Source organism: Pithys albifrons, chromosome 10 (assembly GCF_047495875.1).
Source record: "Pithys albifrons albifrons isolate INPA30051 chromosome 10, PitAlb_v1, whole genome shotgun sequence".
In the NCBI taxonomy this organism is placed as follows: Eukaryota; Metazoa; Chordata; class Aves; order Passeriformes; family Thamnophilidae; genus Pithys; species Pithys albifrons.
The window spans coordinates 14,393,094-14,419,616 of NC_092467.1; the positions used below are offsets into that span (position 1 = coordinate 14,393,094).

Below are 26,523 nucleotides of genomic sequence, written 5' to 3' on the forward strand. Positions count from 1 at the left end.
TCCTTTGTAGTCCAACCCCTCATTGATTATCACAGTCAATTTATCGTTTCCTGGGAAGAATAAAAAAGGTGTGCAGGCATGTAAGAAAACTTTAACTCTCTTCTTTCCTATTTTATAGAATGTGGGTTTGCAGCATTAATTTTTAAACAAAATTTTAAATTTTAAACAAAATATCTCATTGCAGAAATTCCAACATATCATGTCAGACTGACAGGGACCATGGGAATTGAGCTCTGCCAGATCAGCGGTGCTGTTGAGCTACAATGAAGGTGCATTTAGGACTATCCTGAGATTATGAAAGCCAGAGCTCAACCATATTTATTTGTTGTGAAGGGAGGGTGTGTATATGGCCCGGTCATACAGAAGATATAGATTTTTTTTTGGTAAAAAGAAAATTGAATTGTTAACATTTGCAGAGTTGTGTTTTACATCTCAAAATAATTAATGTGAACAGCTATCTATTTTTGGGTGCAGAATATTAAAAATTATATTGTAAGAGCAGCATACATACCATGAAATCTACTGAGGACTTTGGTAGTCTATTTTACATGGAATTTGCTAAAATATTGGTGATGTGGTTTTACACTCCCACATGGTTTAATAACCAAGAAGTGGAAAACATGTTTTCTGCTGTATTAGTAAAATATGTATATACATTGGCAATCATATGTGTAGGAAACGATCATGCCTCAAAGCTTAACAGATTGGAAAAAAAAATAAAATATTTTACCCAAGAAATGATTTTGTAGTGATTTTTAAGGATGATGGTAGTATGGAACATTTGCACAGTCAAGTGAATGTTGTCAGGGGTGCAGACATTTTCAAAATAGTCTTAATTGCCTGATAATACCTCAAAGCCTTTATAGGAAAATACAGTCATTCCCATCAACCTGCCTTAAGTCATGAATTGTAAAGACAAAGAGTGGAGACTGGCAAGGCATTGTATTTCCTGATCCAATTTCTTTTTTGGTTTTTTTTTTGTTTTTTTTTTTTTTTGTTTTTTACTTGGAGGAGGCTGTTCATTAAAGTCAGAGAATCAGATCAGTACAGTAAAGCAGCAGGACAGGTCTAAGCAGATTTCATGCTGTTGCAGCCTGCACTTTGAAAATTATTGCTTGAGGTGTCAGGGGAAAAAAGATGCACTATTCAAATTGAGAAATTCTAGAGAAATTCTCTTAAGCATTATCTCTTCTTTACCTGAAAAAATCTTAAATAATTTGGAAGTATGTGAAGGGCTAAGACACAACTTGGGAAGGGCAGTACTTCTTAAGCATCTACTCTCCAGGTTCCTTAAAAGCCTGAATCATTCTCTTTTTATCAAAGAGAGAAAATGGGCTAGTGCTGGAGATACACTTTGAAAGGTACCCTGAGATGGGTTTTGTTTAATTAAATGATGTCAATACAGATTTGACTATGTAATTTTTTTTTTGTTTCTACATATAGCTATTGATGTGGGAGTTTCTAAGAAAGTGTTTTGATCAATAGTCATCTTCACTAGAACAAGTTTGGAAGTACAAAGCGCTTCCATTTTATTAACAGTGTTTGATCCATGACTAATTGCTTTTATCCTGTAAAGCTGTGTTTCTGTAAATGTATCTTGATGGTTTTAACGAGTGCTTTTAAAGTCTGAAACTAAACCTATAGCAGTATGAGCAAACTCTTATTTCAGTGGTTCAGTTTTCCCCCTTTTTTGTCTATTTTTAAGGCTTTTAGTTATTACTGCAGCATCTCAGAAACATGAGATACCCCACAGTGAAAATGAGAAGACAGGCTCTTCATTCAAGTAAGTTACATCAGGTTCTATTCTGGCATGTGACAGTGGTCACTTTGCAGAGCCCTCACAGCTGGATGGAAGCTGAATTTCAGTGACTGGTTTGCAAACAGGGCATAGGGGCTGTAATGAGATGAGCTGTATGCAAGTGAATCTTTTATCATTCAGCATCAGTAGCTGAGGTTTTGAAAAACAGGAAACTGTTCCAGGGTGGAGACTGCAAAAGCACCCACTATTCTTCAGAGGAATTGTGTGAAATGCTTAGGTTTCTGTAACCATAGTTTTCTGTAACGTAGCTGGGGTTTGTTGTTTCAAATGGAAGGCCCTGCCTCCCTTTGCTCCCCAAAATGCTGCGTATAAAAAACTTAGAGGGAAATTTCCAGTGACCTATTGCATTGTTTTAACATTACTTTTCCTAGCAAAGGCTGCTTGTCTTGGCAGTCATTCACAATTCTGAAGTGCTTCCAAAGGACGATAAGGCTCCATCCTCTTTGCATTGGTCCAAAAGAATCAAAATTCAATGGCTAGTTCCAATCCTTGAGAATAACTTTCTGAAGTCACAGCAAGTAAAGAACTTGCAATGCCTGATTGATGGCCCAGAATAAGAAAATCTCATGTATCTTTGTATGGTCAACTCACTCTGGTCACATATTTTTCTGTAGAGAAGCAAATAAAATAATATTTGTTTCTCTCAACTGCCCTAATTTTTTTCCCCAAATAATGTTATCTCTATGATTACTATTACTGTTGTTGTTGCTACTGTTAATGTTGTTATTTTTATTATTAACTCTGATGCTTTAGTACTTAACAATGTTAATAGACATTTATAAAAATATGACTAAAATATAAAATAAAAATCTAAGCTAGGATAGGAAATTAAATGTATTACACAGGGTAACAAGGTCAGCAGGGGTATTGAAAACAATTGTGTACCTGCACCAGGGAGATGAGTTTTGTATTCTGTTGGAGAACACACATGACAATCATGTCAAAATCAAACAAGATATGGGTGAATATTTATTGGGTTTTAACTAAAAATGTTTTCCAACCATTTTTTAAAGGAAACTGAAATTGAGATTGGGTTCTCTCTTTGCTTGTATATGTGTTTTCTGTGCCCTGTAGAGAATATTGAAGATAGATGAAATTCAACATGTAGGTACATGGGCTCAACATTTGAGCTACCCAGAAGGGTTCTAATAGAACTTGGAACATTGTAGCATTTTTTCTCCCTTTGCTACTACAGTTAAGCCTTTAACATTCTTGTGTAGTTCATTCAGGGTGAGTGTTTTCCATCACAGCTTGAATAGCAGCACACCTTTCCTTTGAGCTTCTCAGACAAGGCAAATGGCAGTTTCCATCAGAGACAGCAGCCTTTGGCCTTCACTTACACATGCATAAACAACCTGGTGATACTGGCATTCACCAGCACAGCGAGAAAAACATTTATAAATGAACATAAATTTAAATATACCAGAGATAAGATATAAATTCCCTGTCTTATGGAGAACAGGACTAATAAGCTCATTGTTGAAATGAGTCTTTTTGTTATGGAGTTTCTTAATACTGACAAAAATAGGTGTATTTTATGTATCTTTACTATAAGATAGATTGTAGAAGATATTTTCAGAAGCAATGCAGCATATAGATAAATTGCTAAGTGAAAACTTTTTCTAAAACATCACAGCACAGAGCATTTATGTATTATAAGTATAGGACATAAGGTTTTGTGTTGTAAGGGGTTTTAAAATGTAACTGGAACAGAATATTCTTTCAAAGGGACACAGTGTGATGGGGTTAAACTGCAGACACAAGCACTGAATTGTAGGACGTGTGTTGGTGTCTATATGTCAGCTCACACAGTTAGTGAAGTTCAATAAAACTGGTCTGGGAGGAATGCATAAAAAATAAAAAATTAAGTTTTTACACAGCAATGATTTTAAACTCTAGACTATCATTAACCTTAAATTCAATTTTTTAAAATGTTTTTTATTCTGTCTACTGTGCTTCAATAAGTAAAAATGCCTCGCATTTCCAGTCAAATGTTTCGCATTTCCTTGAATTAAGTAGGTTTTGATTTCTCAAACAGATACTGTCTGATTATATTATAATTTGTAGCTGGGAAACTTTCAGGAAGTTTCTGGCTGTTTTCAGAGATAAAATGCTCAAATTATCCAAATTTATATGCTCCAGTATTTGCCAGTCTGTGTGTTCATTTTTCATTCTGCATGGGGTTTGACTTTTTAATAAAAATTTGTGCTTTTTCACTGTTGAAGGAAAAATCTCTGGAGTAAAGTAAGAAGGAAGTTATGCTTCAAGTAAGGGGACATAATATTCTCGGAAAAAGTGACATATTTAAAACAGAGCATGATGACCCTGACCCATTATGTGCAGCCTTTGTCTTCTGCTGAAGCAACTGCTTTTGATTCCTGCTGTGAGTTAAAACACTGGACTGAGAGTAAATGTTGCTGTTGTGGCAAATGATCTGATCCTCAGGCAGGCTTTTCCAGAGTGTGCTCCTGTCTTGCAGTTCTGCCCTGGGAATGATGGGGATTTCTGTCCAGGTGGCCAACTTTGTCAGGACAATAAATTGATGTTCTTTCTTCTCCATTCTGGAGGAAGTGTGGAGGAGGGAAGATGGTCTTCCTTCCAGAGGACATTTGCCTTTGCCATAGTGATAGAAAAAGCTGATGAAAAAAGAACCCGCAAAACAGAAGGGTCAGAAAACTTATGGCAAAGGAAAAAACAATGGGAATATTGTATATGTCAGGACTCTGGTTGCCATTTCGTAAACAACCTTCTTCCTATTTTTGTGCATTTTACTTGGATATCCTGTTTCTTTCTTTATCCCCTATGTGACATTGGGATTTTGAAAAGGACTGAAGCCATAGAAGGGTTTAATTTATGGTTTCTTTTGTAGAGATTCTCCTGCAAAAATTGAGAAATGTTTGAAGAGTAATAATAAATGCTACTAAAATGGTCAATGTCAACTTTCTCCCAGGAAAAGAATAGAAAGAAACTCAACAGAAAATAGTGATTTTGACTGCATGCATTAGAGATCTACTGTTTCATATATTTCATCTGAAACATCTTTGCATTTTGAGATTAGTTTTGACAGGATCTTCAAGTTGTGCTGCAAAGCCTACTTCTACTCCTTAGGTAAAGATGTTTATTCTTTCTGAAAAAATTAACAAAGTTTTCTACTGTGGCCAAGAACCTTCTGAGCTACAGCCAAGCTTATTTCTTGAGCCATGGGCTGAGTGGTCCAGCATGGCAGGAGCTCATCTAAAAAGTAAAGAATCATGTTCTTCATTTTTTCAGTTACACCAATCCTTGTCAGCAAAGAAGCTTTTTAGCCTTTCAGTTATTTCAGTTTGTAACAGCGGCAAATGTAGTATTTCCAATGCTAAGAAATCATTCTGTAAGACCTTACACAGCTTAGAGAATGATGCAAAATCTAATAGTTTATCTAGAAGATTCTCTGTTGAAGTCCAGAATGAAAACCTAAGTAAGAAGGTGACATGGTTAACTTAGGGAAACTTCAGAGGTGAAGGGCCCACAGGCAGCTTTGTAACCATTGAAGTGCAAAGTCAGTGGATGACAAGGCAGCCAAAATGGGGTGCTGGGACTCAAAGATGTCCTGGGAGTAGCACATTAGTAGCACTTCGCAGGCAGCACCCGCTGTTGTACAATTCAAAACTTGACAGTCTCTGTGCAAAATTGGGCTGCTCAGAAAAGGTTATGTGATAAATTTCAGTGGCATTCTACACTCATGAATGACAGAAATAATTATTTTGTGGAGTTACGGTTAGGGTTAGGGTTAGGCTTCTCTTTTGTGTTAGGATTAGGCTTTGGGTGTTTTTTTACTCTTCATGGCGCAGCATCATTAGCACCTGAGAGCCCAAGGCTGCCACCTTTTCTCTTGGCACAAAGCCCAGTCCCTCCTTGGCACCAGTGGGGCTGGGAAATTGCCGTTTTCCAGCCAAGAGTTGAAGACGGACCAAGATCCCTCTTCGAAAAGGAATCTGTGCACAATTGGGCTGCTCAGAAATGCTTATTTGATAAAGTTCTGTGTCATTCTGAATTGAGGAATTGCAGAAATTATTATTTTGCTTCTGCATGAAGAAAAATATTTTGCAGTTGTAGTGCAGGGGAGATGTCTATAAGGCAGCAGGGTTGCGTTTAAATTAGTAGAGCAGGGCAGGTGTTTCTTGAGTTCTAACTGGACTAGTGTTAATGAATAGTATTAAATTGTATTTTCCTATGCTGTTTACGATAGGGTTTTCAAAGGCTACAAGGTTTAGAAATACATGTCAGTAAATTTGTATTTCCAAAGCTCTTAGATATTTCACAGATTTCTTTGTATTTACTCATAGGATTTTTCTTGTATTGAATTACGCTTTCAAAAACACTAGTGCAATGTAATGTGGCCATCTCTCTCCCTGTGTAAGCGACTGTATCACTTGTGCTTGCACCATTCACTCTCAAGCTTTTATTTTTTTAATCTGCTTTTGGTCAGTTTCAGAGATGGGATTCTGGCATGAAAAATTCTGACTGGGGGTGTTTATGTATTCTGATAAAAGTGTAGGTTTGATTAACCAAAGCCTTAGTGGTGTCTCTAAGTCTGGATACATTATCTGTCCATGTCTGTCTCCTTTTAACAACTACACTGACGAGCACATTTAAACAGGATTTTAATTCTGACACATTGGAGATGGAGGAATAGGAGTGAGATCTGGAGTACTAGCTGTCCTCTGGCCAACTTTCCATGATTCTTACTGGGATTTGGAGGAATATTGAATTAACTGGAAAAACCCTCTTCCTCTTGCAAAAGCAGACTTTTATGTCAAAAGTTTTGGTGTAGAGTTGCATTTCTTTTATTATATGATGGAAAAGATAATAAGCAAATAGTTCTAAATGTAAGGGAGAAATAGCAGCAACAGAACTTACGTATGAAGAAGTTTTGCTTTTGTGGAAGAAGTTAAGTGTAACCTCCAACCCAAAGCATGTAATGTATTTTGTAATATTTGTAAATAAGAATAAGAGAATATTCGCTATAATAGTTTTCATTTGAACTGAATCATCTATATGTAAAAGGACCATTTGTTCTTTTACTTAAGGCACTTAATAAGACAAAACTGTTTTCCTAAATTATGAGAGATACTGAAGGCAATACTAGTTAATGTTTCCCAAATTTTCTTTAATCTCTATTTCCTGTTTTCCATTTTGTCCCATTTTTTGTTCTTTTATCTATTTGTATGCATTTTGTGTTTTATGGAGCAACTGTAAATGATTTCTTGTTTGTCAGAAAAGATTTTAAGTTTTAGCATAAGAACTTAGAATGTTTGAAATAACCCGTTTTACTGTTCTTTGGAATAGCCTCTCATTATGTGAATTCTGGAAATTTTACAAAGAAATCTGTAGCTGAGTCTGACATTCACACACACCTGGAATAGTGAGTTTTTCAGAGAAGCACCTGTGTAATCTATCTCTGTTTAAAGCACTATTATATTGGCAGGAATGGTAGATTTCTCTTTAACAGAAAGATCTTAAAGCTGCCTGGGACTGCTGGGTAATTCCTGTATGTGCCTATGGGAAGGAGGAAGGTGCTGTCACTGTTCCTGAACACTTCTGTATGTTGGAAACCCACATGTGACAGCCTACACTCTGTCACTGCAGGCTCTTGACATTCCATGTGCTTGAGAGCACACTGAATAATGTAAACATTTTGGGTTTGAGACACAGAGACCAATTACAGCCAGGATGAAACTGCAGCTTCTCAATCACAGGCTTGCATTGTGTTTAACCTTCAGTGTCCTTAAGGAGTTACTGAGATCTTGTCACAACTCTAACTACTTGTAACTTGGTTATCATGAGATTGCTCAGAAATCACAGACAACTTCCTGCTTGGTTTCATGTACTGTTTCTTCTAACTATATCATGACAGGATTGCCAGGTGTTCACAATGGTTCTCCTTATAGCTATGTGCCAGAAAAGTGCTATTCACAGGCAAGTCCAATAGATAATTGTGTCTGTCAGTCAAACACTAACTTAGTTGTCTGAGTTTTTGTTTTAGTTTTCCATCTAAGAAAGCATTGGAAGGATAAACTGAATCTATAATACAAATCCTGGAGAAAACAGGTGAATGCCATAGTATGGAATGCATTTATTGAAACATTAAATTTTATTAAGAGGAATAAGAACATAAAAGATTGAGGTAAGTTTACAGATAATTCACAGAAACAAAACTAACTTCACAGCTGGCGGAATCATCAACTGCTCATATATTCATAACAATCTGCAGCTTTAGTCTAAATTATTATAATTTTTCAACTGTACTGTCCAATCCTTTTGAAAACTTAGAAAGCAGTTGTTTCTTGTACTAAAACAGTAATATGATGATCTAGTAGAAACTAATAAACAGTGAAGATTAATTTAGTGATTGCTTTCCCCCGGGTAGTTACAGATTTTTAAACACACACTGTAAACTTTTCAATCTTGTGATAAATTTCTGTTCATTCTTGTAAGCATTCTGTGCTATAGATGTCACCTGAAAATCTGTCCTCCTTTATTTTAGATGTGCAAACATTCTAGCAATCTTTAAAAATAAATTTTATCTAGTAATTTTCCAATTAATAAATTGCATATAAAATAAATGTTATAAACATTCCAATTAATAAACACAATAGGCATAATAAAGGGAAATTTTTTTTCTAAAATTTTCTGAGGTCCTTATGTGCTGATAGATTGTATTTGATAGGTAATGGCACATTTTGTGAAATCATAAGCCACAGTGGAATCCATATACTAACCTTGGTGGTAGAATGAAAATCTCTTCATATCATGAAATTTTATACAGTGATGGCACAAGATATCTGAGAGTGCAAGAAAAACGGAGTCAGCAGCTGGATCTTGATGCCATAGCAGATGAATCATTATAATAAAGTGTAATAATACATCACCTATAGGCTGATAGATTTAGATCAAACACCATAGATCAGTAACAAAGAATTACTACAGTGTATTTCTTTTCAGTGTGAGATAATTGTATTATATTCATTCAAATAATCTAGGAAACTCAGTGTAAGATAACTTGCTTAACATCTTAATGAATTCACCCTCCCATGTCTCTGAAAATTCCTGTGCCTTCATCCTCTTGGTCTTGCAGATACCAAGTCACGATGCTACCTGATATCCTGCATGCAGAAATATGTTACAGAGGTAAGACTAATCTCAAGCTCATGAGCCTACCAGCACTTAACTGTATTTGATCCTTGATCCACAACAGGATTCAACACTGCATATACAACATTTACATCTTCCTTATCTTTTAGAAACTGTCCATTGTACAGAATTGTTCTCTTTCCTGTTAGGATTGCCCAGCTTTCAGGTGCACTCCCTTGCAGGAGCTGCATGGTCGTCTGGCTTCGTCAATAGTGATTTCATTCAACGGAGAGAGAACCTTGGCCAGAAAACCATACAGGCAGAGCACTTGTCTGATCTGAGCTTTTGAAAGAGAGGTATCAATATCTATTCCTCATGATATGGAGCTCACTATAGTCAGAAATTAAGTCAAACAAGGCAAAACTTATCCAGCCAAAAGGGTCAGCCATTAAACCATCTGTTATGTTACTTATGATTTGATATTCACACACAATTCTTGGGAAATTTCAGGAGGAATCTGTGGCTAAGAAGCATTGGAATGCTGGCAGACAAACATTTCTCATACTAACCCAGCACAGACCTTTGTCCTGCCTGTCAGCAATTTCAAACATGTGTCACATTTCTCAAGTTGCCTCTGTTATCACTGGAGAGTAACATGGTCTGTGATAGAGGGTGACACAACTATGAAAGTAATTCTGGCTGTATTCTCTGTATCAGACAGCAAGGACTGGGCTTTGATGCCTCGCCAAGTAACTGTCTGGGAAGGGGAAATAAATTCCAGTAACTCGCATCTTTCTTACCCTTGCCTGTCTAGAAAAACTCAGCTGCTCATGGTTTTTGTCATTTAGCCCGTTCTACTTTGGCATATTCCTTCCTTGAAAGTGTTAACAAACAAAGCAGTTAAGATGATACCTAACTCTGTGGGGGGGGAAAAGGAAAGACAGAAATATTCTAAGTAAAGAAACAGCAGGTTTTTAATTTAGGGTAGAGCACATTAACAGTCAAAGGAAGGGTGCCAGACCCCTAGTAGATTTATAGCTGTTTTCAAGTGTCATTTGGTTTGTAAGTATGGGTACAGACAGACAAACACACACATGATTTGTACTGTAAAATGCTTTCTCTTGGATACTTATCATTTTGGCTTGATGGAAGTAAAAATCAGTTTGTTCCCTCTTGTTTCTGTTTGGAGGGTCATTTTCTTTAGAACTTTCAGTCCAGTTCCAGAAAGGGAAAAGTCACAACATCTAGGTAAGAGAAAGATTTCCTTATATGTCTTTAAATAAATAAATAAAATAGTGAAACTGCACAATCTCTGTAATTCTTACCCATATGGAAGATATAAAAATTATGACTATTGAATCGTGCAATGTTAAGTAATTTAATTCCTTTCTAATACCTGTGTAATCTTTCTACCTGTTAGTAAGCTAGTCCACCTTAGGACTACAAAGATAACACTTCTATAATACAAAGCAGCAAAAGTAATATCTATACAGCTGAACATGGTTCTTCAGAATATGAACCATTATAAGAGAAAAAGAATATATTCTGATAGAAAAGTTGAGGGACAATCAATTAGTAGCAATGCAGTTATCAGTAGCCTGTCTAGGAGAATCCAAGTTCTGCATTTCTTCCAGGTGGGATGGTCTGTTCCAGTCCTTGCTCTCATCATTCACCTTTGTCTGTCTTGCTCCATAGGGACATACATGTACCTCATGACTAAGGAGCAGGAAAGCGAATAGGGAAATGATGGATCTACAGTGCATTGGAGAGCAGCTGCTGGTGAGTAACAACAAAGCTGGGTCAAAAAGGTCTCCAGCCCTGTCTTGATAAACTTATTCTAATGCTGTGAAATACCAGCCTTACACTGAGGTACACAACAATATTTAGGGGTATTGGAATTTCATGTAGAATGTTGGGGGAATTCAGAAACTTGGTCATATTCCTTCTTAAATATTTTTCATATGACTTTATCGTGCCATATCTTCAGTTCTAGCCAGCATCTGTACTTTGACCCATTTGCACTTTGGTCCACTCTATTATTTTTACTCTGACCATTTTGAATGAGTTTTGTCTGAAAAAGGTAAGAACAAATGATTTAAACGTGTCTTGGTATATTTGTATCAAAATAAAAGTAGATCTGAACTCTTACTTCGAAATTCCCAAAGAGATTTTGAATACTCCAAGGCTCATATTTGAATTTGAGTCTTGATATACACTTGATAATATTTTGAGAGGAAAACTTCTTTTTTACCTAGGTCACTATGAAAGCAATAGGAGCTCAGTTATCCAGACTAATGAAGTTTGACTTCCAGTACAGTACTTGGAGCTTCAAGTATGTTGATTTAAAGGCTATTCAGCTGTTTCACTTTCAGATTCAGCATCACTAAAATCATACTTTTTGTTTTAGAAATAGACTATGGAATTTCCACAGCTTGTTTTTTGCCAGCAACAAGAGACTAAGATAAAAAGTAGGGACTTTTTTCTCTAGTGGCTTTTATTAATAGATGAACTTCTTTCTGTAAAGGGAAACAGATAATGCTTCTGAGTAGAAGAAAATAAGAAATTAGTTGTTTTGTAGTCTACACAAGTTATCATACTGCTGTATTTTTTTATCTGGCACATTTGTGGATTCTGGATGCCTTCAGACTAACCAGACAGGAAGGGTCATAGCTGGGAAGCTGGTGCCTGAGAAGGATAATGAGGAAGTAGATGCATTTATTTTCATATGCAGTATTTAAGAAATTCCAGAAAAGGGAAAGAAGCAGATGATAAAACTTTTGCAAGGTGTTTCTTTTTTTTTCCTTTTTGCAATAGATGACAAGTTAAAAGTGGAGTACGATTGCAAGGTGTGATGTGGGTTACAGGGTAATGCGTTGGTGTTCTTTTTGTAGTTAGGTACAAAGTTACAGTTCCTGAAACAGACACAACCCCTTAAATAGATCTGCGTATGGATCTCATCCTTCCCAGACAGAGATGAAAATTATAGGGAGTCTGTGATGCTTTCCTCCCCCTCTTGGGCCTATACTGAGGTTGTGTTAATGTCAGGTGATGAGAAAGCGGGTGGAGGGAGTCAGGAGAAGCAAAGGGTCAAGGAAGTTCTGGGAACCAGAAAGCCAGTAAGCACTGAGGGAGGAGACAGTGTATAACCCAAATAGCAGACTATTGAGGTTGCTGAGAACTGAAACTTCAGAGGATGGCAGGTCATTACCTGCTGTATTAGCCATATAGTCTGCAGTATTCATACATGTCCTCCAGGTTCATGGATTTTTTCAATTACTTGAGAAAGATATGACCATATTAAAGGTATTACCTTGAATATATTGCCTGAAGAGCATTCCTTCTTTACTGATGCACGTCTGTTTTCCCTCTGAGAATAGTTCTCATATGAGTTACAGCACATTCCTCTGTCTCTTGTCCTTTAGGCATGATCATACAGTAGAGGTATCAGATGCTCTGTGTAGGGTAGAAGCTCTTCATCCCAGCTGCATCCATAAAGCGTCAGAAACTTTGTAAGAGCCTTTTTCTACTCAGACACCCAATGCACATTCCAAGGATATCTTTCCTGAGATATGTGAGGGACCTAAGTATAAACTTGCTGTAATACCTCTGTGATAAACAACTGTTAAGTCAGACTTTGCTGCATCCTGCCACCTGAATGTCAAGCCTTCCACAGAAGAACTCCGTCCTCTCAATCTGATGGGACACAGAGATCTCTAATAATCAACACGTTGCAAATGTTTCTATGCTGGGATCTTGCACAGAAGTTATTAGTCCAGTACTGAGTACTGTTAGCAGAAATCCCAAATGGTGGCTCTAGATGCAGATTCAAGAATGAAGTGCCATGAAGCATTTTATTGCTGACACAGAAAACAGAATGTCAAATTAGATGAGTTTCCTTCTAGCTTCTTTTTTCTTAAATTTCCTCTGCCAAAATGATTAGCCCTCCTTGCTGTAGGTCCTCGGCCACATATCCCAAAACCAGTGGTGAAGGTTTTTAGGCACCAAATTCTGCAAGAGGTTTAGCCTTTTAGCTTTCCCCTAATAGTCTCCAGGAGGCAGAGCAGTACATTAAAAATGCAGGAGAGGATTATAATTGTTGGATAACTAACATGTTGGATAATGTGCATTTTGTTCAATTAATTCATTAAGGTATCAAGAATTTGTCTAGAGGAAACTGATAAGTACATCATATAGGTATTTAACAGGACTGTAGAAGTGTGAGTTAAAGCAAATACTTAGCACAGTTCTGAAGTGGTTTCTTTTCTTACATTCCAGATAAGCGTGCTGTAAGTTTCAGTTTCCTGAAGGACATTTGTGTTTTCTGATGCCAGGCCAAAAATGATGTGTTCGGTATTTCCAAACTCCCGTCTGAGACACACAATTGTTTTGTCTCTGTCCATCAAAGCCTGAGAAAAGTCTCATTTGATTGCTACAGGTATTGAAAAACATATTTATATCCCAGTGCTTAATTCTTTTAATCTTTTTTGCCTTTAGTGATATTCTTGTAATACTTGTTTATTATAGTCTTCATTACTCTGCCTGTGTCGAGATTTTTTTCCAGTTGATCCTATAATACTTATCTCACTCTGGATGTACATGCACCCTCTATTTTTATCCCCAGCATCCTCCTCTCTGCTGTTTGAATAAAAAGCTAGATTATCTGAACTCTTGAAGTCAACTGCAAAAATTTGTCAACTGATCTCTATTTGTTTTCAGACAGTATAGACAGTTCTGGAAAAAAGCAAACTTGGTACCCATTTTACTATTTGGTGGTTGATTCTGAGAATAGTGGGAGCAGCAGTAAAGTATGTATTCTTTTTAAAATACATAGAAAGCTCACATTTGAAGTTGGGTAGAGATTAAATTTTAAGAAATTTTGTAATTTCTTGGCAGATTTGTTCTTTATTTAATAATCTTTGTTGGCTAACCCTGCTCTTACCTATACTGTCTAAGTTAAATTTGTCTGATCACTCGGTATAGTAGTCGTTCTGGTAAGGATCCAACTCCAGCAAAGTTAATGGCAGCTGTCCAGTTTAGCTTACTGAGAGTTGAATCAGAGTTATTTCCTATTTCATGTTATCTGATGAAAGACTTAATTAAAACTTTTCCAGCATACGGACATGGCCTCCTATGTTTATATCTTTTTCTGTCTCAAAACTGACTTCCCAGAAACAAGGAAATTTTGCCCTTTCTCTTTCAGCTTAACCTGTGATAATTTAAGCAGTCCAGACAGAAGAGTTTAATTTCTTGCTTCTCTCTGCCTATGATTTAAAAGTGTTTATTTGCAGCTTATTTGAGAGAGTACTTTTCTTCAACAAACCCATTTGCTGTGAAGTCAAACCACATTTTGTAGGTGCATTGTTACCTATTCTGCATAGATTTTTGATTTTGGATTTGATAGCATTACTTTCAGAATAGTATTCTGCTTACATTTCCTGAAAGTTTTGAGATTTATTTCCCTTCATTTTCTAACAACAACAAAAATAAAAGGTGATAATAAAAATAAAATAGAGTGAAAAAATTAGAATCCATTGTGACATTTTCATTGAATTCATTTAGGCATTGCTAGATGCTTTGGATTTCCCTGTTTTATTGACTTCAGGGGAACTGGGTTGTCTTGGGGTGTTTTTTTAATTTATTATAAATTACTGATATCTTGAAGACAGACTTTCTGCAGATTTATCTTTCCACTATCATTAATTCCCTTTTATATTTATGAGCTTATGATGAGTGCAGGGAAAAAAGTGGCTGATGCTTCCTATTTTACTCAGTGTGTTTCTACAGCAGCTTGTACTGCCCAGCTATCCTTTGATGAGGATGCAAAGGTATGGCCAGCTGAGTCAGGGAAAAAACAATAAAAATTTTTTTCAGAAGCAATCATGCTGCCTGTAGGCCAGCAGGTCCCTTACATCCTGTGGTACAGCTCTCACCTGAACATGGTGTTTTGGAGATAGCATTAAGTTACTAACCATATAATATCCGCTTAATTTAAAACACATTGATGTGCTAACTTTTCAGCAAATTTATATCTTTAGCATTGTAGCATTGTTACTTCAGCCTGTATTTTTCCAAGTCATTACTCACTTACTAGATATTTGAATCAGTGCTGTTTATAAAATATACTATATGATTACAATATCAAATGACCAAACTATTACATATGAAAATATTTACCAGAGACGTTTTAAAAAACATGTTTTGTTTTGAATTTCTTGCTGTTTTTATTTAGTGATTCATAACTGACCAATATAGAGTCATAGAATCGTTTAGGTTGGAAAAAACCTCTAAGAACAAGTCCAACCATTAATTCTTCACTGTCACTAAACTATATCCCTGGGTGCCACACCCACACATTTTTTAACATTTCCAGAGATGGTGATTCCACCACTTCCCTGGGCAGTCTGTTCCAATGCCTGACCATGCTTTCAGTGAAGATTTTCTCCTAATGTATAATCTAAACCTTCCCCGGTGCAATTTGAGGCCATTTCATTTCATCCTGTCACTTGTTACCCCAGAGAAGAGACCAATTCCCTCCTCATCACAACCTCTTTTCAGGAGAGCGATATAGTGCCCCCTGAGCTTCCTTACACCCCCAGCTTCCTCAACCTCTCCTCACAGACCTTGTGCTCCAGCCCCTTTCCCAGCTCCATTGCCCTTCTCTGGACCTGCTCCAGCACCTCAATGTCTTTCCTGCAGTGAGAGGCTCCAAACTGGTGTGGCCTCCTCAGTGCTGAGCACAGAGGGATGGGTATTGCCGTGGCCCTGCTGGCCACACTATTGCTGACCCAGGCCAGGATGCCATTGGCCTTTTTGGTCCTCTGGGCACGCTGCTGTCTCATGTTGATCAGCACTCCCAGGTCCTTTCCCCGGAGCAGCTTTCCAGCCATTCTGCCCCAGCCTGGAGAGTTGTTGAGACCCAAGTGCAGGACCCAGCACTTGCCTTGTTGAACCCCATACAAATGGCCTCATCCTGCTGATCCAGCCTGTCTCGATCCCTCTCTAATGCCTAAGTTACACATGTAGCTGAATACATAAACAACTGAGATTTAGAAACCCTTTATTCATTGTTTACATTCATAGCATTTTCCAATTGAAAATTAAACACTGAAAATGTTAGTTTACTTTCCTCATAACATTGTTGCTATATTAGCCAGTAATAGTTGTCTTCAGAAATATTCCAAACTGGCTCTGTATACCCACTGGAAATCAAATACTGAAAACAATCCCCAAGCTGTGCTATCAACTACTATACTTCAATTATACATAAACAGAACATAAGAGATCTGAGAGGCATTATCAGTAATGTAATATATCAATAGCATTTTGAATAATGGATATTTTTAAAATGGGATTGGGATTATTAGTTCATTCATTTAACTGAAGCACTGCGAGCTCAGTTCAAGCTGTTGAAATGAGATCTCCAGACTTCTGTTGTCTGACCTATTTCTTCACGTTTAGGGATCAAAATTACTTAGGAATAAGTAACATCACATCTTAAACTGGTGACACAGTTTTCAAAGAGAATACTTAGTCACATAATGTTATTTACAGAGCTGAGCATTGTTAAAGTATTCTCAAGACTCAGTCCTACAAAAATATTTTCACCAAAACCCCATTTTCCGTCTGAGATATAGTGCCATTCAATTACTTTCAACACACATACTTTCATTTTATCAGTTGTTTGCAGGATCAGATTTTTATTTGATCTTTTAAAGTGTAGTAGGCCCTGTATTTACAAGTGTTACTATTCTTTCCCTGGCCTTTCGCAGGAGCAGCAGAGGGCGCTGAGCCAACCCGCGCAGCCCGACATGAGACTCTTCCTCCCTGCTCTGGATTTTCCCGTCCGGGGCTTTCCCACTCCACCTGGAGGAGAGCCTTTATAAAGAGCACGCTGGAACTCTTCCCATAAACTGGTGCAGGGTAGCAAGATCTTACTGTGCTTCACAGAAGATAGAAAGCAAAAGTTTTTATTTTACTTTCTTTACCTAGTAACAGCAATTAGAATGTTAAAACAGATGGGACGAACAAGCCAAGCTGTGCTAGTAATTTTGTATGTGTTAAGGACTGGTAAGTTGGGGAGAGGGTTTGGTGGTGGTTGGTTTATTTTGGTGGTTTGTTTTATTTGTTTTTATCTTTGTTAAGTGTAAACCGACCTAAAATTTACTGTTTATCTCTCTTTGTTCCAGTTACTTTTTCATTTCAGTGAATACAACTGTCAATTAAGTAGATCTGTCAAAATGTCAGGCACCTTTTTTTGGCACTTTGAGCTTTTCTGTGCTCTGCACTGACAACATCATTTTCCTACTGAGTTTGCTAAAATTCAGTCTAGGAGACAACTGCAGTATACCACTGAATGTCTGATTTTTTTCAGTTATTCCTGACAGTATCAGGGAAATTTGGTACAAATGTCCTGTTGAAAGTATTTCTGCAATTATCCTTCTTATGCCTCTCCCCTCAAATGTTACAAAAGTTTGAGAAGCAGATCCACCTGACCAAAAGAAAAAAAGTAAAAAAGTTATATTATGCCAATGTATTTCTTTTCACTGATAGCATTGGTTTTATGCCATTTTGTATATGAGCACTATCTGTTAGACACCTGAGATTGTATTATCTTTGACAAAAATAACAATGTTTATGGGATATTTTGGAGATGTAAACCACTATATGAGTTTTATTAGTTTAACTTCCACAGAACTGTAATCTTGAAATGTAAAGACCTTTGTGTCACAGTAGAACATGGGAATACAAAAATAAATATGGACAAAGCTGCTGAATTTATATATTTTCTCCCTATTGTAGTTAAAGCTTTTGATATGGAGATTATACCTGCTAATAGAATTGTTGCACAGATTGGAGAAACACTCACACTCACATGCAATGCTACTGGCTGTGCATCACCAAGCTTTTCCTGGAGAACACAAATGGACAACCCCCTTGGAGGAACAGTGAACAACCATGGGACATACTCTACCTTGACTATGAACCCAGTCAGCATTGTGAATTCTCATGCTTATTTGTGTACTGTCTTCTGTGGTGAGAAAGATAAAAAAGAGAAGAGTGTCAAAGTTGAACTTTACTGTAAGTAAAAATGTAGAATTCTCTTCAAGCAGTGTATGTGTATAAAAAATCAATAAGTGTTTTAGATATTGTGGCTGGTAGATAACTTGTAATTCTAGGATAATGAGTCTGCTATACCTCTACATATATTTCCCTGTAAGATTCCTTTATCTGTCTGTTCAGGACACTTTCTTAGCCCTTTTCTGCTTAGCCTTCTGCACTGAACATAGTATGTATTCATTTATTCTTATTCTTGGTAATTCTTGAAAGCTAAAATGTACACTGCCCAAATACAGTGATAGAGCTGGGGGGGAAAAGACAAAGCCATTGTAGTTTGCAGGAGAATAATTCAGATGTCTAAACCTACCAGCACAGAAAACAGGATACCACCAGTGCATGAATTGCTCTGACTACCTATATTTGGGCAGCTGCATCAGTGCCTTGCTGCATCTTACTAGACCTTTTGTGATCATATTTCAGAAACTTTACAAATTAAATTCCTGTTAGTGTATGAACTGCTTATAAAAGACTTGTATATCTTCAGATTAAGATATGTCTTGGAATAAAGTTGATAGAATGTCATATTCTGAACACCTCTAAATTCAAGATGTTTTCTGTCTGCATCTTGCTCTCATGTTGACCCTAGTATTCATCTCTGCTAGTCTAAAGAACTTGATTTTGTTTTTTAGCTTTTCCCAGTGATCCTGTCCTTGAGATCAGCCCATCCTTAGCTGCTGCAGAAACAGTCACTGTAAGCTGTAAAATTCCTGATGTGTATCCTTCTCATCACCTGGAAGTACTCCTAAAGAAAGAGGAACATGTTCTTCATGAAAAATATTTTTATGAAGATGACAGCACAAATACAGAGACCAAAACTGTGACATATTCATTTAAGCCCATGGCTGAAGATATTGGGAAAGAGATTACCTGTGTGGCCAAGTTACCAATTCCCTCTATGGATTTTGAACCCAAAGAAAGAGTATCTTCTCGGAAGCTGAATGCAAATTGTAAGAATTTTTGTGCTCGGGCTTTCACACAAAGTATTTTAAGTTTCATGGAATAGCTTTACAAAGTGTGTGCTATAAATAATTTGTAATCTACGCTTGTTATCTGTGTATTATTTATGTAGATAATCTATTGTATTAATTTGAATTCTATCTTATTCAGTAGCAGTCACTGAGTCATTAAATCCCCACTGTTGTTCATGACAGAAGTTAAGCAATGCTTAACCCACTCCCCTCATTCTATAATCTCAGGCCCTGGTGCTCACTCAGAAAGTAAAGGTCAGAAGGAACATGGCATCATGCAGATAAATGTTTTTAAAATTGAAAGTGATCGCCTAGGAATTCCAAGTTTATAGTTATAAACAATAGGGAGACAAAAACAGAGTAAAAAAAAATTGTACATATTTTATCTAGCTTAGCTTTCAAACCTGCAAGCAAAATGTCTTATCAAGTCTGGAAAAACTCTTCCACTGAGTTACTGGGATACACATTAATCATTTTTTAGTTATTATTCTGTGAAATGTACCTCTAGAGACACTAGTGTTAATGATGTGCTTGTCATTCTTCATTTACTTAATGAGCTTCTCCTTCTTTTCTGTTCTCTTACAGTTGGTCCACAAAATACTGTCATTACTGCATCTCCAGGCAAGTCTCCAATGGAAGGAGACTCTCTAAATCTCACTTGTGTGACTGAGAGTAACCCACCAGCACAAATAGTTTGGAGAAAACATTTGGCTGAAGAAAGCATTCAGCACCTGATAAGAAACAATGTCCTTTCCATTCCCCGTGCCCGTTTCAATGATTCAGGACTGTACATCTGTGAAGTAATTAATATAGTAACTAATAAAACAGAGACTGCAACTGTGGACATTGTCATACAAGGTACAGGTCTGCTTGAATATAACTTCTATGATGCAATACTTAACTGGCAGCTGCCTTTTAGGTTGAAGGATGCTGAAACACTAAAAATTAGGAAATTGTCAGGCCTTCCTTGTTATAAATTTAGGATTTAGCTTCAATTTATGACTGCTCTTCATGGGCAGTACTTTTTCTTTCTATGCTTAATTTTCAGCTCATTCTGTCTGTACTGTTGTATAAGCACAATTCTATACATTTAGTGATGAAAGAATTTGCAAAAGTGCTGAGGGGACACACAGTTATTTCCTTGAAATATAACATTATAGCAATTTCACAGAAACCTCACAGTCTCATTCATTGAAGTAGTAGTTTTAGTCATTAGTAATAAACGTAATAGTGATTTAATGGTAAAACTATTTTTTCTTTTTTTTTTTATTTTTATTGATTGCTACTGTTTCAACAGAGCCAAAAGTCTCAGATAGAGTCTGGGATCAAAACCAAAATTAATAGATCCTTGGGCAAGCAATTCCTGCTTTCTTAAAACCTCCTCCATCTTTAGTACTTTTGCATTAGTATAACAGCCTTTTCTTTTGTCATGCAGGTGCTCCAGTCCTTACAGAGCTCTCCATTGAGCCTTCTACAACAGTTCAAGAAGGAGAAAATGTTTCCATACAATGTTTTGCTGAGAGTAACCCTCCTCCCAGGATTATTTTAAGGAGAAAATCTGACAGTACAGACATGGGACTTTATAGTTCAAGGAGCATTCTCCCTCTTCCATCTGTGATGATCCTAAATGGAGGAGACTATGAATGTGTAGCAGAAAATAAGTTTGGGAACAGTAGAAGGGAAATAACACTTAATGTGGAATGTAAGTATGTGTGATGTTTTCCCAGTCATTAAAAAATAATTAGTTATTTCTGCAGTGATAAATGTAACCATCAATTTAAACAAAATCCTGTGAGTACAAAAAATCAGCATAGTCCTCTAATCTTCCCAGAGAAAGTAGCAGTACTGATGAACAAAACAAAGCCATGAAATCTTTAATGTAATGGCAGTCTTAAATCAGAGTCTGAATGAGTGAGAATCTGATCTATCTTCTTAACAGTCTTGGTTGGAGTACTTGGTTAGTGTGTCTGGCCTATGAAGGGTTTGTACGGAAACTCTGGTACCATGTGCTTTACTTTTCCTGAGAATGAAAAAGAAACTAACTTTGGGAGGCTGACAATCCAGCATCCAGTAGAACATGTTGGATCTGTCTCTAACAAATCCAGTCATGATTAATTATAGGACTCTTCCTTTCAGATGGACCAAAGAATACAATGATCTCTGTTATCCCTGCTACTGCTGTTAAAGAAGGAGAAACTGTGATGATGAAATGTACCAGTTCTGGTAATCCATCTCCTGTGATCTCTTGGAACAAAAAGAAGGCCACCGGGGAGTCCGAGAAAATTTTTAAAAATGCCACTTTAACTATACAGAACTTAAAAAGTCAAGATCTGGGGCTTTACGAATGTGAAGCTTATAACCAACTTGGCAAGGAAGTAAAAGCTGTGCAATTATTTGTTCAAGGTTTGTAGAGCAAGATGGAAAACCAAGTTTTTTATTTTACATATTTTAGATCCATGTCCCCTAGTGTGAAGAGTGGGATAGTTCTGTCTTTGGTGTCAATAGAGTTAAAAGGTGTCCCTAATATCATTGAGTCATTTAGGAACTTTTAAATAATGAAGCCTGACATCTGCCTTCATAAAATGGCTTATGAAAAGTTCTTATTTCAGTTGAGCTTTGTTTCCATCACTCTTCTAGTTGGCAACTCTATGTATGAGGCAAAGAAGGGATGCAGTGCTTGTATTTTCTTCCAAATAGCTCTCGGTGGATATTTGCATGAAAAAAGACTCAGAAAGAAAGTAGATGCTGAAACTGCTCTGTGGGAGCCCTGTGTTACAGCTACCTTGCTCTCTTCTAAGTTACAACTCTGTATCCTGTTTTTTTCAAGCTGCCTTTAAGCTGTAACAATTTCTGATTCCTCAACTCACACGCAATGATAGCCACGTTTCATTTTCAGTAGTAAGCAGATTGCTCTGCTTTAGCCAGGCCACTCTGTCTATTGCACAGCAACAGTGTATTGCTTAGAAATCACTTCTGCCACTAATCCTGCCCTCTCCCCTGTTCTTTACTGTTCTTCACTAAATACACTTTTGATTTCCCCTACAAGTGCAGCGATACAAGGAGAAAGTGTTACCATTCCTTGCATATCTTTGGATGTTACCTGTGCTCAGAGTACTCTCTAAAAGAAAATAGGTGGTGGGTTCACAACGCTTGAAACAGTAGATGGCAAATATACCATAGACAGGGCTCAGCTAAAGGATGCAGGGAAAGACACATGCACACCTCTGATGAGCTGGGAGGGCAGTAACACTTTATGTCAAAGGTTAGTTAAGATAACTACTGTACAGAGTTCAGATTACGATATTTTTTTAGACAGCCAGAGTGACATATTCAGTTTCAATAAGAATGAATGATCTTTAAAAAAACTGAGATGTCACATAAGTGCTTGTTGTAAGTGGTAAGGTTTCAGTGCTAATGAAAACTTCTCTCCAAAATGGTAGATGCACAAAATAATTGCTGCTTCAAAATTTTTCTTAGTTTCACTTCCACCTTTGAAAATAGGATGTAAAACTGCAGAACCTAGTGGGAAAAAACTAAGATTCTAGGATTCCTAGCTTTGCCTTTTCTGTTTCTCTTCTGTTGAAAGAGGACATCAGCCCCTGGGTCTGTTGGTCTGTGTCCTTTCATGAACTCAAATAAACAGTGATTTTAAAATAAGAGAAGAAGAAAAGGCTCCATATAATGTAAATTTACCCATCACTTGATAAAATGTTCTGTCTGTCCCTAGCTGAAGGATAGCTAGTGACAGAGCAGAGCCTAAAGCTCAGCTATTATAGTTGGTCCATTAACTGGAATAGTACTTTGTGTGTAAAAGCTTCTGGTACCTCACGACTTTTCACTTCTGTTTGTGGCTAAATCACACCTTGCATTTCTTTTCAGTTCCTCCCCAAAATATTACTGTGTTAGTATATCTATCAGAAAATTTTAAAAGAAGAGAAAATATCATTATTACGTGTAGCATGTACAGTAACACACCACCAGTGGTGGTCCTGAAAAAACTCCATCAGGAGAGATTATTCTGCCATCAGTGAATGGAACCCTTTTACTCTAAAATGTCAATGAAAATTATATAGGCATATATTTGCTTCGTGTTTTCAATAAGGTTGGAAACAACATCACAGTAATGGAGATAGCTGTTGTAGGTAGGTAGATCTATTGATTTAAACCTATTTTCTTTGTACTTTCTAGTAAATTTTGAGCCAAGGTGAGCACACCTATTTCATGACTGATCCTTGCACAACATTACTGCAGTTAACCTACAACAACAACAAAAAAAATGCATCCCAAATCAAACCAAACAATAGAACACCTCATGAGAATAAGCTATATTTAACCACCTTTCAGTGTGGATGTAGTTGCCTCTCTTACCAAAACTGATACAGTAGTTTTAAGGATAGGGCCAGAAAAAGGTGGATTCTGACTGAACTTCTGTCCCCATGCATGAACGTGGAGACTAATCCAGAGAAAGTCCTGTTTCACAAAAATATCTAAGGAGTGGGCTTTTAAAACATGGTCTTCCCCTTGAAGCATTGATTCCAAGAGGCTGAAACATACCTAAATGTTTCCTGGGTGAAATAAGTGGTATTCCTCAGGTATTCTTCATGAAATTCATGGTATTCTTCATTGTAGGTGGTATCAGATGGGTTTGAACTTGCCTAGCAAATTAAAGACCAAGGTAGTGGCTAGAAATTGAAGTGTGTAATATGAAGTTACTAAAGAAAAACATGTTAAGAAAAAGGTTTTGAAATGTGCTTTGTGCATGAAAACAGAAATAGTGTTCCAAATGTAGGTCATTAATAACACTGTGATTACACATTTCTGTTTCAATCAACTTTCACACAACTTTTTTCTCCTTTTGTTTCCATTTTCAGCAAGATTGGAAAACCCAAATCAGATGTTACCACTGATTATTGCCTTCTCCTCTGTAACAGCAATAGCAGTACCTGCAGCTGCAATTCTGATCTACGTGTCAAGAAAAGCAAAGATAAATGGATCCTACAGTCTTGTAAAAGCACTCAGGTTGAAAGTGTGATCACACGAATATAAGTCTTTAGTTGATATTAAGCAAATTTATTTATTGTTGTGACTGGTTCTACTTTTCTGTAACATAAGGTAACAAACAAGTGACTTAAGACCAGCACCATGTGATAGCAAATGGATTTTTTTCATGTTTTGATAAGTGTTTTGGTATTTAAATTAAAGGGAAAGCTGGCATCCTCTCCTAGAAATTGGAAAATCACCTTTGTGTTGAAGCATGCTGAACAAAGTTCTGTGGAGAACTAGGTTTGTACATAGTGTATAGTTTCTGTTATAAATATGTTCAACTAAATATCAGTTTGTAAAACTGCAGTCTTATGGCAACTGTACAGAGAAATTTTGTTAATTCAAAGATGTAAATCATCATTACTTGAGCTGATCAGGTGGTATTTTATGTTACTCTCCAGCATGAATGTTTTTAATATAATTTGTCTGCTTGTGTTTTGAAAATGTTCAGTTTTCACTGATATTGCCATAAATTCTGTACCTTCAATGAAGTTACAAAACCAATGGGCTATGTATTTCTAATTCATTTAAATTAATTTAAGATCTTGAGGCTCATTTTTGAAACATTGCATTTTAAATATTATTCAGAAAGTTTCTGGGGTTATAGGCTAGTTAGCTCTAGGACTGCTGAGGTGTTTTTGTAGGCTTTAATAATTCTCAGATCAAAGTCAGGCTTTTGTTATTTCATGATGAGCCAAATCAGATCCTTCATGTAAAATATAAGCTGACAATAAATATGCTTTACAGATTTCCACTGGAAGAAAAAAAAATAACAAAAAACGCCCTACCAGTAGATTTCTTTGACTAAATCCCTCTAGTTATGCCTACTTTAGATTATATCAGAATACACATTATTGTGGAAGGAACCAGTGAAAATTACCCTTAGCACAGCAGATTTGAGAGTCATGGCTGTAAAGGCAGAAGCCAGTCTAGGGGGACAGGCAAAATCAGTGCAGCCTCAGTAGCGGTGATTGTGTTGTTTCCTGAAGAAATACCCTTTTCAAGCCTCTCACTGTGGAAATCTAAGCCTTTTGCCTGACAACTTTTCTTTTAACAGAGAACCAGTGTCTGCATGCTTCACACTGGTTTGTGCCTCTTTCACTGCACACCTTCCAGGGGCAGCAAAATGGCTGTGCAAACGCTGGACTTGGTGTGCAGGGACAAAGAAGGAGAAGGAGAGGTAGAGTTTGGCAGTATTCTTCCTTACATCCCTTCTCCTCACTGGCAGTGGTGCCTTGGCTCATCAGGGTGTTGATACTCAGCACTGAGAGCAAGGCTGTGGCAGATGCAGCTCTGTGGCTGAGACATTGAAATGCATCCTGATCCACTGTGCCCTGACCCACTGTGCTGGGCAGAGGAGGGTGGGCTTGGACCCACCAAGCTTGCATACAGGAGATCAAGCAGAGATATGTGAAAGGTATATGTCTTTACGTTATACACATGGTAACAACTGCTTCCAACAGCAATGCGAATACAAATGTCTCTTGGTAGCTGCTCTGGGATGAGACAAGGGTGCAGATCTCCGATATCCTTTTCCTAGTATGTTCACCAATGTCTTGTGCACAGTAAATCAGTGCATACGGGATACCTATCTAGACTGGAAAGGGTGGCTTGGAAAGTGGGAGTGTAGCAGAAAAATGGGAGAGCAGTGTGGACTTGGCTTTGAGGAATGTGAGCAGGCAGTAGGAGGGTGAAGAAAAGATTGAACACAGAGGAGGAGGAGAGCTTTGACAGGCCCATGACACAAATTTCTTGGAGGTGGTGCCAGGCATATTTATTCAGCATAATATCAGGCCTATCTCAGTGCTGTTTTGTGAATAAACCAGAAAGCATGATTTTTTCTACTGTGAAAAACTTGGGTGCACACATATTTTGCCTACTGGGTATGGTTCTGGTGTCTGTATTGCAGGAAGGACAGTTAGAAAAGATATAAAAGATACAGAGAAGGAGGACTGGAAAACAGTAAAAATGAAAATGCCTGGGACCTTTCAGTTTGGAGAGGGAATTTGGAAGGAGGAGGGAATGTGACTGATGTTTTTCAAATTGTGAAGGCAGTTGATAGCAAACAACAGATGCAGAACTGCTGTTTGCTAAATCATACAATGCCAGAATCACAAGTCACACAAACTAGGAGAAAAGGGGTTTAACAAAAATAATAGAATAGTACTTCTTTACAGAATGAATGGTGAACTGCTGCAAGATGCTGCAGAAGGTTCTGGGGGATAACAAAATCAATTAGCTCAAAAGGGCAATGGAAAAATATTGAGCTAATGGTGCATAAATAAATACTAAAAGGAGTAGGCAGAAATATATAAAGTCCCTAATTCAATGGCCACTGATGCTGAGCAATCCTCAGGATATATACTGCAGAAAGGAGCCATGTTTGTATGACATCCTGAAATAGTGTATTCCACTGCTGGACACACTGTGGCAGCTGGACCACTGGTGAGCCCAGTGAGGTCT

At 37.2% G+C, this 26,523-nt stretch overlaps 1 protein-coding gene across 3 annotated transcripts in view; it reads left to right on the top strand.

Moving 5' to 3' along the window:
* The window catches only part of VCAM1 (vascular cell adhesion molecule 1), a 43,656-nt gene extending 19,092 nt beyond the window's left edge, over positions 1-24,564 (top strand). The window contains exons 1-8 of one of the 3 annotated variants that reach the window (XM_071564767.1): positions 13,231-13,367; positions 16,702-16,999; positions 17,732-18,010; positions 18,679-18,996; positions 19,603-19,875; positions 20,453-20,719; positions 21,154-21,420; positions 23,893-24,027. In XM_071564767.1, coding sequence (XP_071420868.1) covers positions 16,936-16,999; positions 17,732-18,010; positions 18,679-18,996; positions 19,603-19,875; positions 20,453-20,719; positions 21,154-21,420; positions 23,893-23,924 — 1,500 coding nt within the window. In that variant the 5' untranslated portion in view covers positions 13,231-13,367; positions 16,702-16,935 and the 3' untranslated portion in view covers positions 23,925-24,027. Of the gene's footprint in view, positions 1-8,936; positions 8,990-9,141; positions 10,712-13,207; positions 13,368-16,701; positions 17,000-17,731; positions 18,011-18,678; positions 18,997-19,602; positions 19,876-20,452; positions 20,720-21,153; positions 21,421-23,888 lie in introns of those variants that run through there. The other 2 variants (XM_071564766.1, XR_011698605.1) reach the window with 2 other exon arrangements.
* Positions 24,565-26,523: the final 1,959 nt, after the last annotated feature.